The 14,634-nt window shown below is 43.9% G+C and overlaps 1 protein-coding gene across 2 annotated transcripts in view; it reads right to left on the bottom strand.

Annotated features, from left to right (window-relative positions):
* Positions 1 to 14,634, bottom strand: part of VPS54 (VPS54 subunit of GARP complex) — a 624,042-nt gene that overhangs the window by 372,743 nt on the left and 236,665 nt on the right. For both annotated transcript variants that reach the window (XM_078649430.1, XM_078649431.1), the window contains exon 11: positions 5,110 to 5,162. In XM_078649430.1, the coding sequence (XP_078505556.1) occupies positions 5,110 to 5,162 (53 nt within the window). The remainder of the gene's footprint in view (positions 1 to 5,109; positions 5,163 to 14,634) is intronic.

Raw genomic sequence — 14,634 nt, 5'->3', positions numbered from 1 at the left:
ACAGAAATGTTCGTTGAACGAGTATCAGAGAGACTAGAAAGTGTGCTAGGCGAAATTTTAGAAGGAACAGTAGGAGAAGTAGATGTGATCGGTGAGCCTTGAAGAGGCTGCGCCAGAGAAACAGGAGCCAGCTGAAGAGTAGCCGGTGAGTGCGGAAAAGGAGCCTGTATAACAGCTACCAGAGGTGCAACTAAAGGTTGCGGAGGTGCTGTGGCATTTTGTGCATAGGGTGGTGGCGAACTTAGCAAATGAGCCATTAATGGATCTTTCTCACGCTCTTTTACTGTCTCTCGCTGAAGAGATGGCAAAACGGGATAGCATTTATCTATTGCCATTTTACGTTGCCTGTGCAACTGCTCACTTATTTGATCCTCTTCGTTGTCTTTAAATTTTATCGCGGCTTGCATTACTGAAATACCTCTGTCCCTCTTATTCTTCTTTTCTAATTTAATTTCCTTCTGTTTGGCCTCTTTACGCCATAAGCGGAAAGAGTCAAACATCGCCGGTCGGGCTTTCTTCTTGAATAGTTTGACCTCTAGGTTATCTAAAACTTCTGAGTCGAAACTACCATATTGGGGCCATTTTAAAACACCATCCTTGCGGGTGTATTTTATCCATACTTCGTTATAAGTTATAGGACCTACGCCGTGCTTTACATAGAGCTCATACGTTGGAGTTCCAATTGGAGGAACCGGACAAGATTCCTCTAATCGGGAGTCCTTACTACAACCAAGACAAAACAAGTTTCCAAGTCTGCTAAAACCAGGCATCTTCGCTCACTAGTCTAGCTTCAAACTTCAAAGGATTATCTGTTACGATATATCTCGTGAATACACGAGTCCTTCGGCTTTGGGGCTTGCAAGTACCAAATCAAAGCGTATCTCAAGGATACCAAAAACTAAGGACAAACTAAGGACTGGGAGACGCTCCACTTATACTTAACTGAAGTATTTGAAGATCTGTGACGTCGCTAGAAGACTCGTCTATCGTTTCGCTCTACCAAGGATCACTGGGTCCAAAACAAGGCGATAGTCAGGGCAGCAGTCCTTCGTAGCCGTCGGGACGCGGGGAACCTCGCAGCAAAGACCTTCGGAACCACGTCGACATACAGGGGTCGCTGAAGTGGCTGGCCGTCCTCCGGAATTTTCACACGAAGCTCCTCACGAACATCTGGCTTGGACCGTCACCGCTTGATATCGCCCCGAGTTGGGCGCCAACTGAGGTGCCGGGTTTTTAGGAACCCGGTGGTGCCAGGGGGTAGCACCGGAGGACCTCTGAGTTCTCCCTTGTTCCGGACCACAGAAACACGGAGTTTTCTAGTTACCGTCAAAGATCAAGTTTTATTGGTAGCTACCAAGTAACGCGTGTCCCAGAAGTACACCACACGGAGTGTAGGTTCTCGGGAGACTGTCGTTTTTACAGAACCAGCCGTCTCCTTATATACAAAAATAATAGCTGCAAGCAAGAATTCCTGAGTTTATGATATGGCTATACACATATTTCTACAATAATACAAAGAGCAGAGTCATGTAAGCAAGCCCATATTTTAGATGTCCAGTTTGTTGATAGATTACCCAGTTAGGCCTGGAACTCCCATCAGATATCGATGAAACCTTAATAAAGAAAGGTACAACCCAGTCATAAAACTGGCCATAAACAAGGAATGTGGACAGGTGCATGTTTGCAGAAAGCATGGTCTGTATGTCGTGAATGGTTTGTGGAATGTTATGTATTGATGCTATCGTATTCGGCCACTGGGCGAGGAGCTGCCCAAACAGGTTTGGCCGAAGGCAATGGAGTCAGTTGGGACAGGTCAGGGGGAAGTCACGAAAAGGTGGACGTGTCCCTCTTGATCAAGCTCGACCTTTAATTGACTTAACATGAGGGCAAGATGCAAGATGGATGCCGTTCACAAAATGGAGTTTAAGGGATGGGGACGGAAACTACGATTTTGGGGTGTTGGCAACCCTCGATTGTGACGCAAATACATAGGAATGATGTCCTAATTATTATCGGTTCATAGATACCAAAATCGTCTTGGTGCGTTGAGGTTTTGTGACACGGGTATTGGACCTCGATATCGGGAAAACACCAGGGTCCGGATTTTCGAGAACCACAATCCCTGCTCATGCTCAACAGCTTGGGTTAACAGACTCTCCATCCCCAATCCGGAGCCACAAGAATGACTAGGGTCTGATCTGTCATCATCTTCTTGAGAACTCTAGGAGGAATGGTATTGGCAGAAAGGCGTACAGGAGGCGTGAGCTCTACTAGAGACAAAGTGTCTCCGAGCAAGAGCCGCCTTGGAAACTCCAACAAGCAAAACTGCTGATATTGCGCGTTCAACGGAGGCGAACGGATCCATCCAAGACTCTCGCCATACTTTGAAGAGACCTTGCACCACCTCTGGGTGTAGGATTCGGGTGTGACTTCAGCATGTTGATAGTGAACCCCAGAAAGAGCAGAAGGTTCACTGTAATCGGGGGGGGGGGAGGGGGTCAGACGACTGCTGGGGTGAGCCCACGTTTAATTGCCAATCATCGAGGTAGGGAAAGACTGGAATCCCTGACCCCTGAAGATGGCTGCAACCACCGTCAACACTCTTATGAACACCTGAGGAGCACTGGTAAGTCTGAAGGGGAGCTCAGCAAACTGAAAGTGCTCCTGGCCTATAGTGAACGGCAGGTTGTGATTGTGGGCAGGCAGGATGGGGAGGTGAAAATAAGCATACTACAAGTCCAGCAGTTCCCTGGGTCTAGGGGAGACAGGGCTTCTCCTTTGTCTGGAAGACACTAAGAAGGTGCAGGTGTAAAATAGGACAAAGTCATTCATCTTTCTTGGGTACCAAAAGTAGCAGGAATAAAAACCACCACCTACTTCTGATGCCAGCACCCTCCCTATGGCTCCCTTGGCCAAGAGACCTGCCACTTCCTAGCAGAGTAAAGAGACGTGGTCTTCCGTAAGAACATGGCACAGGTGGGGGAGTAGTCGCAAGGGGGCTGTAGTATACCCCTTTGGACAAACTGGAGAACCAGTGGTACAGGTGATGGGGTATACTGCCTCCCACTCGATGCTGATGATGGTCGGAGGGAAAACTAAAGAGGCTCGGAGGCTGAGGCTGCTAGGGTGGTGGTGATGGTGGACTGGCTCGACCTCTGGCTACCTGACCCATGAGGTCTATGGGTTACGCGTCCTCAACCATGCAAGGGCTAGGAAGCTTGGGAGCTGTAGTGGCTGAATGGGTAGAGACGTGGCTAAAAGCCCCTTCAGTGGCCACGAAAGGAGGACTGGGATTAGCATGCGGCCATGGAAAGGCCCAAGGGCCGGACCGTAGCCCTGCTGTCCTTGATGCGCTCTAGCTCTAGTCCACCTTGTCTCCGAAGAGATGTGAGCCATCGAAGGGCTTGTCCATAAGCGATTCCGATGGGGTGACTCCTGGCTGAACCACCTCTGTCATGACGTTCGTCTTCACAGCCACTTTGGGTAGCTGAAGGTTGCTGTCCTCACCAGCATATCAAATGAAACTACCTCCTCCATAGCCAGGAGGATGAGTATGGGGACTGTGCCACCAGTAGGCGCCGGGACGTCTGCAGCGGAGCTGGCGGCAGGGAAGTTTGAAGTGGCACAACGAGAGCTGGTCCAAGGAGCTCGACTGGTGCTGAGGGCAAACCCGCTGGCGGAAGACCAGTAGTGGCCCCTCCCAAACCCATGGGCTTGAAGGCTCTCCAGAAGAATAGGGTCTCCCAAATATGAGGTGCACACGCTCATAAAATTCATGGAGTTGGATGGAAGTCACTCCAACTCCTGGAAACTCAGAGAGGCACGGAGAGGCACGGAGAGGGCAGGATCAACCACGGAGCCAGACCTTGAATGTCAACGGTCCCCCGTCTGGGTGTTATAGGGCTGCCTGTCCCTATGTTGTCTGAATCAAAGAGTGTAGGCGCAAGACTATTGTCACGACCTGAACCAAGCGCACTGCTGGGGAGAATCTATATTAAACTTCTTGGACAAATGTTTTTACAAGAATTAAACTTTTTTCATGCAAAAATAAATTACACTTTACAAATCATCTTGGGTTCATCACTGTTTCTATAATGTTCTTATTCATTGAAGATATTCATATCATTTAGTATCTTTTTGTATTTACATATTTTCCAGTGAACAAGTCATTCCTTCATGACTACATATGCATAGTGTTTTCATCAATCATACATATATGGTACATGGTTATCATAGCAGCGCACCTGGTAATACTTCACTCTGACACTATGATCCCTTAGGAAGTGTACAGTAACCTGCAATCATAGCAGACAATAGCTAAAACGTTAACACCTCAGGGAATGGTCAGAGTCTTTGAGATTTGATGAAGAAAGCAAACACCAACAAATCCTGGAGGCCTTGTAGCTAATATTATTGAACAAAATCAGGGACTAGGGCAATAAGGTAAGAAAAGAGAAACAAAAGACCTCTGTAATAACCAAGTCAAAGCCTAGGTCAGTCGTCCATGGACAGTGGACACAAGAATTAAAAGATTAGTTGCATTCAGGATGCAAGGGAGCAAAATCAGGCATGAAAGACATACTCTCCACCTCATTTTCATTCATACGCTTAGAGACTGCTAAAACACAGTTTTCTATCAGACCACAATGTTGTAGAGTCCATTTATCCTTAAGAGTAGAGCTAGCCATTTCAGCATGTTTGGTTTAAATGTTGTACTCAAATTTTCATACAGATAAATCTCCTGAATATACCCTACAGGATGGCAGATGGTAATTAAAAAATAACTGCAATTAATCTTCTACCTCACTTTCCACCGACCAACCCCCTCCGGGTTTCTGTATTGTGTGTGAATGACACCAGACAGAGCTAATGTATAGGAGGGTAAGGCAGACTGAAATCCCCACTCAACTGCTGTTACTGTATAAAAGGCCCTCTCAGGGTTGATGATCACTCCATTATGAAACCTACCTGGGACATTCAAACTGACCCTACGTCAACATGTCTGATTGTTCGTTTTCCGTCTCCATTGTTGTAATACCAGCAAATACAAGTACACTATTTAACATCCTACTCAAAAGCATCAGAATAAAATATTAAAATGATACATACCTATATGTTTCGGCATCTATTTCTTCTATCTGAGATACCGTACTAATCACACACTGTGAAGATAAATAATAATGGAAGATATTTAAGTATACGCTGTAGTTGTTCAAAATCAATTCGTATTAGTAACATGCAAAGTGTTCCCCTTTAAAACAATAAATTAATTGAAAGAGAAAACTCATCCATATAATTTCCTATGTTAACAGGCGATTCTACAAATGGGACACAAGAGCTTAAAAATAAGGATACAACTCTTTCCATCCTCTACAACTATTCCAAAAAGCATTTTTTCCCAATCTCTTTATCCAAACCGAATTTCAAGTAAATTGAGGCTTTAAAGAGCACAAACCTCCTAAGCATGGCCATCATGGTTTCCCTCACCACATTAATAGCCACTATCCAGTTAATACGTTTTGGCCACCTGGAAATGTCAAGCTTAGTCATTTGCAAGGTATTTAACTATGCTTACCTGTCTCTTTAAGAGTATCTCTCTCATCCCTACAGCACAAGAATATATTGATTCTTTAAGCTCACCATAACCCAGTTATTTGTTCCCTGCTGCAGGATAGATGTAGCTCCTTAAACTATGAGGAGCCTATTCTGCTTCTAGGTGTACAAGGATGCACTAGGAGGAAAAATTCACACCACTACCGGCATTGCTTGAGCGCACCTTGTGCCTGCATGGTTTCAGCCCACCACCAGCTTGTCAAGCAGGTGAGGACGAGGAATGAAAAGAATGATACAAACAAGTCCAATTTTAAGAAAAGTAAACAGTGGGAAAATATTTTGAACTGGGGAGGGTAAATTATGAGTAACATTATGTAGTAAGCAGTGTTCATGAAGTGGAAAAAGACAGTGTTTCCCTGAAAGGCAAGCACTATAAAGCAGAATCCCCATGCTATTCCAACACTGAGAACAATATAAAGTATTTTGAAAGCCCTCAGTTCAAACTAGCAGGTTCACTTGCCATTTCAGAAACCAGGGCATACGGCCTCTATTAGCCTGCCTACATTCAACTTGCGTGCTAAGCAAACAAATGATGGGCGGAATGCTGAATAAATCATACATTCACCCCCAGTCGTGAGTCGCGCTGTGCTTAAGCTGTACCCTTTAATCACTGTTTGTCTGCAGAAAAGATCGACGCTTTTTAAAACATTCACTGTTTTTAACATTTGTTTGGGCTGATTGAAAGCTCATTTTAGACCCCTACCTGCGCCGCACGCCTCCCCTCCGACCCCGGTCCACCGCAGCTGAGGCTGATTGAGTGTAGGGCGGACCAGGATGAGCGAGGACACACCCCCTGATACATTACCAGCAAACATATTTAAGGCCAGTAGCTTTCCCCTGACGCGAGAGACAAGACGTGAGTCGCGCTGTGCTTAAGCTGTACCCTTTAATCACTGTTTGTCTGCAGAAAAGATCGCCGCTTTTTAAAACATTCACTGTTTTTAACATTTGTTTGGACTGATTGAAAGCTCATTTAGACCCCTACCTGCGCCGCACGCCTCCCCTCCGACCCCGGTCCACCGCAGCTGAGGCTGATTGAGTGGAGGGCGGACCGGGCTGAGCGAGGACACACCCCCTGATACTTTCCCTGGTATATATTATGACTAACCCAAGACCGCGCAGCGGGCGCGCGCAGCGGCGCCCCGAAGGCAAGCCCGTCTGCGCCCGTCCGCGCCGGGACCGGGCCCAGGGCCATAAACCCTGTCCAAAAAAATCATAATAGGGGTAGGAAGAGCTACTCTGCAGAGGAGCTATTATACCTAAGACCCAAACACCATTGCAATCCGCTCTCCCCGCTAGCCGAAATCAAATATTGCACCAAATGCCAAATCAAGTTTGAATATACTCACTGCAGCAATTGGATGCCACTCCCTCAGCCTATGACCCGCGAGACAAAATCCTTTAAAGCAGGGCTCATCAACGCTCGATCTTTAATTAAACATAATACCGAAACAGCAGAGCTTATAGATGCCAATAGTCTGGATTTAATATTCATCACCGAGATCTGGGCCGATGAAGCATCCGACACAGACCTACTACTGGCTATACCGGAAGGATACACACTAGCTAGAGCTGATCGGAAAAAGAAATGAGGGGGGGGCCTGGCTATCATAGCCAGAAGTGATTTAAAAATGAAGAGCTGCGCCTCAGGCAGCACCCTGGACTGAGAAACGCTGTCCTTTCACATCAAATTAACTCAAAGCTATACTTTCAACGGCCTTCTGATCTACAGACCGCCAAAAGCCAAAATCAATTTGACATCCTCACTAAACCCCTTCTTAGAATCCAGCGTGCAATACTCCGACAATACCATCTTGGGGGATTTTAACATTCATCTTGAAAAAAGCGACAATACTGGGACAGCAGTGCTGACCGACACATTAAATAATCTGGGCCTAGATCAGCTAGTCCACACAGACACACACAAAGCAGGACACACTCTGGATGGTATCTTTACCTCCAATAAACATATTAAAATACTGGACTGTCTTCCCGTCCCTTGGTCGGATCACAAGGTCATAATCTTTTCTTTGACCTTGGACAATAAAGAAGGAACTACGTCGGCACAGATACAAAATACACCTACTTTATATCTAGATTGGTCCAATATAGACGACATAAAATTACGAGACCATCTAGCGTCACATAAACCAACATTAACTGAGGAATGTAACATGGCCACCAACCAAATTTCTAGCTGGATAACATCGGCCATAGAAACAGCAGTACCACAAAAAAAGGCAACCTTTAGGAAAAAACAACCATCGCAACCCTGGTTCTCAGAAAACCTTAGGGCTCAGAAGCGTATATGCAGGAAATTCGAAAGGACATGGAGAGTAAATTATAGCCCAGATAGCAAAACGGAATACAAGACCTCTCTGAACATATATAAGAAAATGATCTTTACCACAAAAAGTCAATATTTTACCCAGAAAATAGAGGAAGCAAAAAACTCTAGTCAGGAATTATTTCGAACAGTAAAACAACTTGCTAAAGTTAAAACCGAAACCAATATGCCAGCCACTACAGAGTTTTGCAACACCTTGGGACAATTTTTTATCGACAAAGTGACCCGAGTCTATGAATCATTTAAATCTGCCACCCCACAATCCCCTATACAAGACACAAATGTCCATACTAAGGACCCAGCTATGAACACAACCACAAAACCAGAGTTCAAATTCCTCCTACCTGAGAAGGAGCACGTCCACCAGACTGTAATGGCAACCAAATCAGGGGCATACTCAGATCCATGTCCTCCGAGAATATTTCACTTGTGCCCAGAGCTGTACAGTGAGCAAATGATCAACCTTCTGGAACTCATACTGAACTCCGGTACATATCCAGCCATCTGGAAATCTACATCAGTCCTGCCCCTCCTGAAAAAATGCAATCTAGATCAAGAAGAACCTGGCAATTACAGGCCAATAGCGAGAATTCCTTTTGGCGCTAAGGTAGCGGAGAAACTGCTAAACAAACAACTTGCCCAATTTATCACCAAGGCAAACATACTGGACCCCTCACAGTATGGCTTCCTTGAAGGTCACGGCACCGAAACAGCTTTGCTAATGGCAGTGGAAGAGCTCAGGAGCGTGTTGGACGCCGGGGGGAAGGCCGCTTTGATATTATTAGATCTATCAGCGGCCTTCGATACGGTGAACCATGACACGCTCCTGGACCGACTAACATCAGTAGGAGTCCACCAAGAGGCTAGAAAGCTGTTGGCATCATTCCTGGACAATAGAACTTTCACAGTGGAACTGGGCGAAAAAAATCAAAATCCTTTAAATCCCCATGTGGGGTCCCGCAGGGGTCTTCGTTAAGCCCAACGCTTTTTAACCTATACGTAACACCGCTAGCCGAAATCATCAGAGCTTGTGGCTTTTTGCCAGTGTCGTACTCCGACGACACGCAGATCGTAGTCTCCATAAAAAATGACACCTCAGCCACGGCAAATAACTTCAACAATTGCATGAAATTAGTAAGCCAGTGGATGGAGCAAAACTGCTTGAAATTAAATGGGGATAAGAGTGAAGTCATGTTACTAGGAACAAATACAGAAATCTGGTCCCCTGAATGGTGGCCGGCAGATCTCGGCAACTGCCCTTCACCGGTGGCCAAAGTAAAAAAATCTGGGCATTTTGCTGGACAACAAACTCACCTTTGAGGCCCAAACCAATAAACTAGTATCTACGATGTGGTTCATCCTAAAAATGATCAAACAACTGCTGCCATAGATCCCCATAGACTCCCGAAAAACAGTGGTGACCACATTAGCCTAATCAAGACTGGATTATGGCAATGCATTATATGCTGGGATGCAAGCCCAATACTTGACTAAATTACAACGCCTGCAAAACTCAGCAGCACGTCTGTTACTAAACATACCAAGATCAGAGCACATCTCGTACCATCTAGACACACTACATTGGCTCCCCTTGGCAAAACGAATTAGATTCAAATCGCTGTGTCTAACATACAAAGCACTACAAGGATCGGGACCTCAGTTCCTGAGAACACACCTCAAGTTATACGTCCCCATAAGAGACCTTCGGTCCAGCCAGGCAAAATTGCTACAAGTACCCAGGTTCAAACAAACGAGGTGGGGAGGAAGAAGCTTCCTGTTACATGCTGCCAAAGACTGGAATCAACTTCCTCTCGCAATCAAAAACAGTACCTCCCTAATGTCATTTAGAAAAGCGGTTAAAACATGGCTATTCAAGGCCCTATAAACCAATGTCACCAGTTTAGGACAACACGTCTTTTTCTACAGCGCCAAGACGCCCACGGGCATACGAGCGCTATACAAAACCACAAATCAAATCAAATCAAATCAGTCAAGAGATCTGGGTTAAATCCATCTTTTTGCATTTGTCACCCCGAGTGAGACGGGTATGCCCAGACGTGGGTTCCATGCTCTCCATGCCACTGGAGTCAAGCCATCCTGGCTGATGAGGGCTGAAATCCCGAAACCAGTGCTAGGATACCTGGTTTAGAGTCCAGGTGAGGACCTGGCCTTGCAGTTTGGGCTGGACTGTACCCATTGGGCGCAGGGTCAAGACGGATTTGCATATGGCTGGGTCCAAACTGGAACGGCATGGTGAGCAAAAAAACGATGGATTTAGGCCCAGATCTCTGTACTGGGGTGAATGTATGATATTGTTCTAAATTCTGTCCATCAATTGTTCTTTTTACATTCAACTTGCAGCACACCGTGCTAATAATACCGAGTTACACATTTCTCAATCTTGACCTGCAGCATCCACTGCTATCCTAGCAACGAGACAGAAAAATGGCTCTATTAGTGCATTTCATACCAGGTCAGAGCATCCCTTTCTACCACAATGAGACCTACATGCAGCTCTTACAGAGCACTTCAGTCATAAATGCCACACCCAGTCCCTATAGTGGACACCAACCCATCTATTATTTCAATGCACCACAACCGTGCCATTAAGCACCCTCTGCTTTTCAATTACTTCAAACCACCTTATCAATCGATCAATATTCCTCAACCCGGACCCACAGCAACCCTGGTTCTGTGAATACTGGAACCGTCACAGAATTAGGAATATATAAACACATTCATGAGTTGCAATAATCTAGCTATTATAATACTGGGTTACGCAGGGCCTGACAATCTGCCTAAATATCGACCTAGAGCATCCCCAACATCCTGGTACCTACCATTCTAGTACTGAGACTCACACAGGTTTTCCATCTTAGATACGCAATCCACTTCTAAAGCGCCCTTGCTTTTCAAACACTAGGACGACATAGCACTTCATTCCTAACCTACTAATCTATGACTTATCCCTGTACTGAGCTCCATATGTGCACTTCAATCCTGAGCTCCACCTCTCACGATATTCCAGAAGAGTGTCATATACCACGTTCTGCCAACACGTTCCAATTTGAATTGCCATACAGCAGCAAAGAAGTCTTCTTTATCCTCAATCAAGTGCCAAAACATTTATTCCATGGTTTTTATCCCAAAATATTTGTATTTCACATGTAAACAGAAGGGCAAAAGTGGTCCCCGAAATTCTCGCGCTGACCACCTTTGCTGGACCAGCTAGTACTGGAAAGCTCACCACGATTTTGACAGCATTAAACATCTATTTCCAATAAAATTGCATTTAAGAGTAGTGTCACTGACATAAAGCACCTAAGGTCCGAATCAATTTGAAGCAGGACCTGACTCCATTCTTAGGTAACTGGAGTCGCCATTTTCTCATTAATAGGTAATGGGAGTCGCAATGTTTCCTCAATTTAGGCAGAATCATTGTCATGTCTGCCATCGATTCAGATATCGTCTAATCTTATCGTTCCAATAACTGTGAAAGTGTAAAGTCGTTCAGACAATGGCATAGATATAACACCTGATGCGACATAAGTCTGGTACAAGTGTCTAGTTATCTAATGTCAATGCCAAATAAGAACAAAAACAGACACATAGCCAAAATAGTGTAGTCTGAAATTACATCCATTTATTTCATATGTTCATAAGGATACGTCTGGGACACACACCGTGATGCACATAATTTATGTCAGACATTTCAAAACGTATCTAAGAAATTCCAAGCTCTGATAAGATGTAATATATAAGGACTGTCCTGTGACCTCTATTCAGGAGAAGTCCTTCGCCCAGATTATCGCACAAGATAATGCTGGAGACTGTCTTGACTTCTGCCAGCACACCAAGAAGATGCCATGTCGCACTTGATGCAAATAACGAGCTAAATCCAAAAGAAAGGATGCTGCTGCGGCGTGTGTTTTCCTTTGATTCAGAAAAGGGGGTGGTGATGAACAGAGTGCCTGAATTAAGCAGACCACTCTTACCCAGTCCAAAGATCAGGGCTTTTGCAGGGAAAACTGCCTTCACACTTTTTTGATAACCATAGCTTTGGCTGTCTACAAGGTATGCAGTGTGTTGCTTCTCCCTAAGACAGTCTAGATTGCAAGTTCTAATTTCCATGCTCTCTTAGTCTACAGCATAGAAGTAGGTTTTAGGGTGTTAGCTTTTAAATGACATTTGAACTTTGTAAGAAATGTTCATTTTATTCTCGTTGTTCACAACGTGCCTATTAGCTGATTTTATATTATGTGTGTTTGTTTGTTTAAGATGTGGGAAGAAGCATGTTTGCCCTGTTGCAATAAAATGCTTTTAGTTAAAAATGTCTATTCTTCTTGGTACCATTTGTGAGGTTAATATTGTAAAGAGCTAAATAGGTTTGTTTACGGTACGTCAGTGTCCCACATCTCGGCTTGGGGATTGTTAGTAACCCAAAAGCAATGATTCCACTTCAACAATGTATTGGGTGAGAATCTGCGGAGCTACAAATCTTTCACGTTCAGCGTTGGTGCATTGAACCAAGCTCACCCGTGAAACATACATAACAAATGGATTATGAAATTCATGTTGATGGCAGGAACTCTCCCCCCACTGGAGAAGTATACCTGCTGCCATCTTTCAAGCTCAACAGTAGTAGTTAAAGCTTCGGTACATTGGCAGCATTCATCCCACAGATTAGTGGATTGAGCTGGATTCGAAGAATCTTCATGGGTCATTCAGTAATGCTGACTGGCAAACTTTGATGCAAACATCACCTACCAGAGTCCGATAGATTTTCATGGAGCAGTCCGCATATGTCATTGCTATTCTTAAAGCCCAAGAGACCCCCAAAGGCACCCAACAAATCCATATTTGCATCACGCGGTGGGCCTACTAAGGACTTCATCCATGACCAGCTTACATTTGTTTTGAAACAATGAAAAAGGGGTGTTTTAACCTGAAATTAATGGGACCCAGTAAGTACAGGTCTTCTGTAAATAGTCTAGACTTACAGAAACAGAGGAACACAACTCACAGTAAATAAGATGTGATTTATTTTAACACAGGTTAAATAAGACTCGTGGATAATCTCTAGAGTCAATACTCCATTGTATGAAAAGATGTTTTGAACGTTGAATACAGAGGTTTTCCATGTAAGAGGACATCCCGTTTAGTTGGGCGTTTAAAGACTGGATATAAAAATAAGTAAGGACTGAGTTTAGAAGGTGGACTAATCCATAGGTGAGCCGGGATTGCACTGCATTTCCATGTATGGTAGATTATGCAAATGGTTTGCGTTTGAGAAACAATTGCTTTAAATTAAATTGCTATGTCACTTCTAAAAAGTGGATTTATATCGGAAATGCACTAGGTTCAAAGCAACTGTTTCAAATAATTTTCATAAATCAACAGTAAAAACCCTCTTTTATGCCTGCAACACTTTTACTCCCTTACATTCATCCTTCCCTGTTCTCCATTCTCTCTCATGTTTACCTCTTCTAATGATGATTCCAGGATTCACATGTTTTCACTGAACCATGTGGGGATGTGCCTCGGCAGATTCCCCTTTTATTACCTTCAAACACCCATACCCTTTCTACCATTGGCATTTCTTAACTGCACCAGAACTTTTAAATCTAATCTCTTTTCCATAATCAAATGTGATATATTTTTTTCGTTCCGTTTACCTACTCTACTCATTTGTGTTTAGTCAAATTGCAAGTCAAATACATTTACTACATCTTTCTTGCAATTCAACTCATGTTTTGAACTAACTGGTGTGTCCCTAATTTATTTAATAGTGACACTAATCAAAAATGGAGTACAGCTGTTACTCCTCATATAGTATAACTGAGAGACACATGATACTGCATTCTGAAAACATTTAAATGAAGAAAGGTTTCACTTTTTGGAAAATGCACTTAATTCAGGATTTGAGGTCTTGACTCAATGTAGATTATCAGAGGTTTTCATAATGCTTCAAACGCAATTTGTTTTGGAGTTTCAGTACCAACATCAATATTCTAAGAGGACAGTCTATTTTATGAAAATATTGGACTATAGTAGTCTATGTCACTCTCTGCAAATATTCAGTCCACTAATTTTGGGTCAATCAGCCAACTCCTTAGCTTAGGTAATTGCTCAGTTCAGTGAAAGAGAACCATATTATTTCAAAAGCCTATCTTACTAGACCATACTTTTGTTGGGGGGTTTTTGAGGAAAAGGATCGTTATTTACAAGAAGGTGCAATATCCATCTTAAGACTTAGAAGTTAATCGCCGACATGTGTAAATGCAAGTCTAACTCTACGCTCTAAGCTGCTTAACAAATATTATATACTGTATCATTCTTTGAACGACCATTCAGCCTTTTTCTTTCTCTCTTCCCACTTCTCTTATCCGCTACTTCCCCCTCCAAAGCAGACATGAGTTACAAATCAGAATCCTCTTACTTGGGACAGAGATTCAATCAGATTCCTTGGCCAGTTGTCAGATGTTTACCCTCTTTGGCTACCATTGCTCCCTTTTATACAAATTTCAAGTTCACAGTTTGCACTATGTGAAGTTTCTTCTAAGTCGGACAACTGGAGAGTATTTTCGCCTCGGAATCTAAACTAATCTCAAACTGTAGTTTTTGGCGATCTTTGGAGCTATGCTCAAGCAGAGGCTGTTGCTGTGAAAGCTACT

The sequence above is a fragment of the Lissotriton helveticus genome, chromosome 6 (genome assembly GCF_964261635.1).
Source record: "Lissotriton helveticus chromosome 6, aLisHel1.1, whole genome shotgun sequence".
NCBI classification, from domain to species: Eukaryota; Metazoa; Chordata; class Amphibia; order Caudata; family Salamandridae; genus Lissotriton; species Lissotriton helveticus.
Note: the sequence above shows the minus strand (reverse complement) of the source record. Positions and strands in the feature narration are given on the sequence as shown.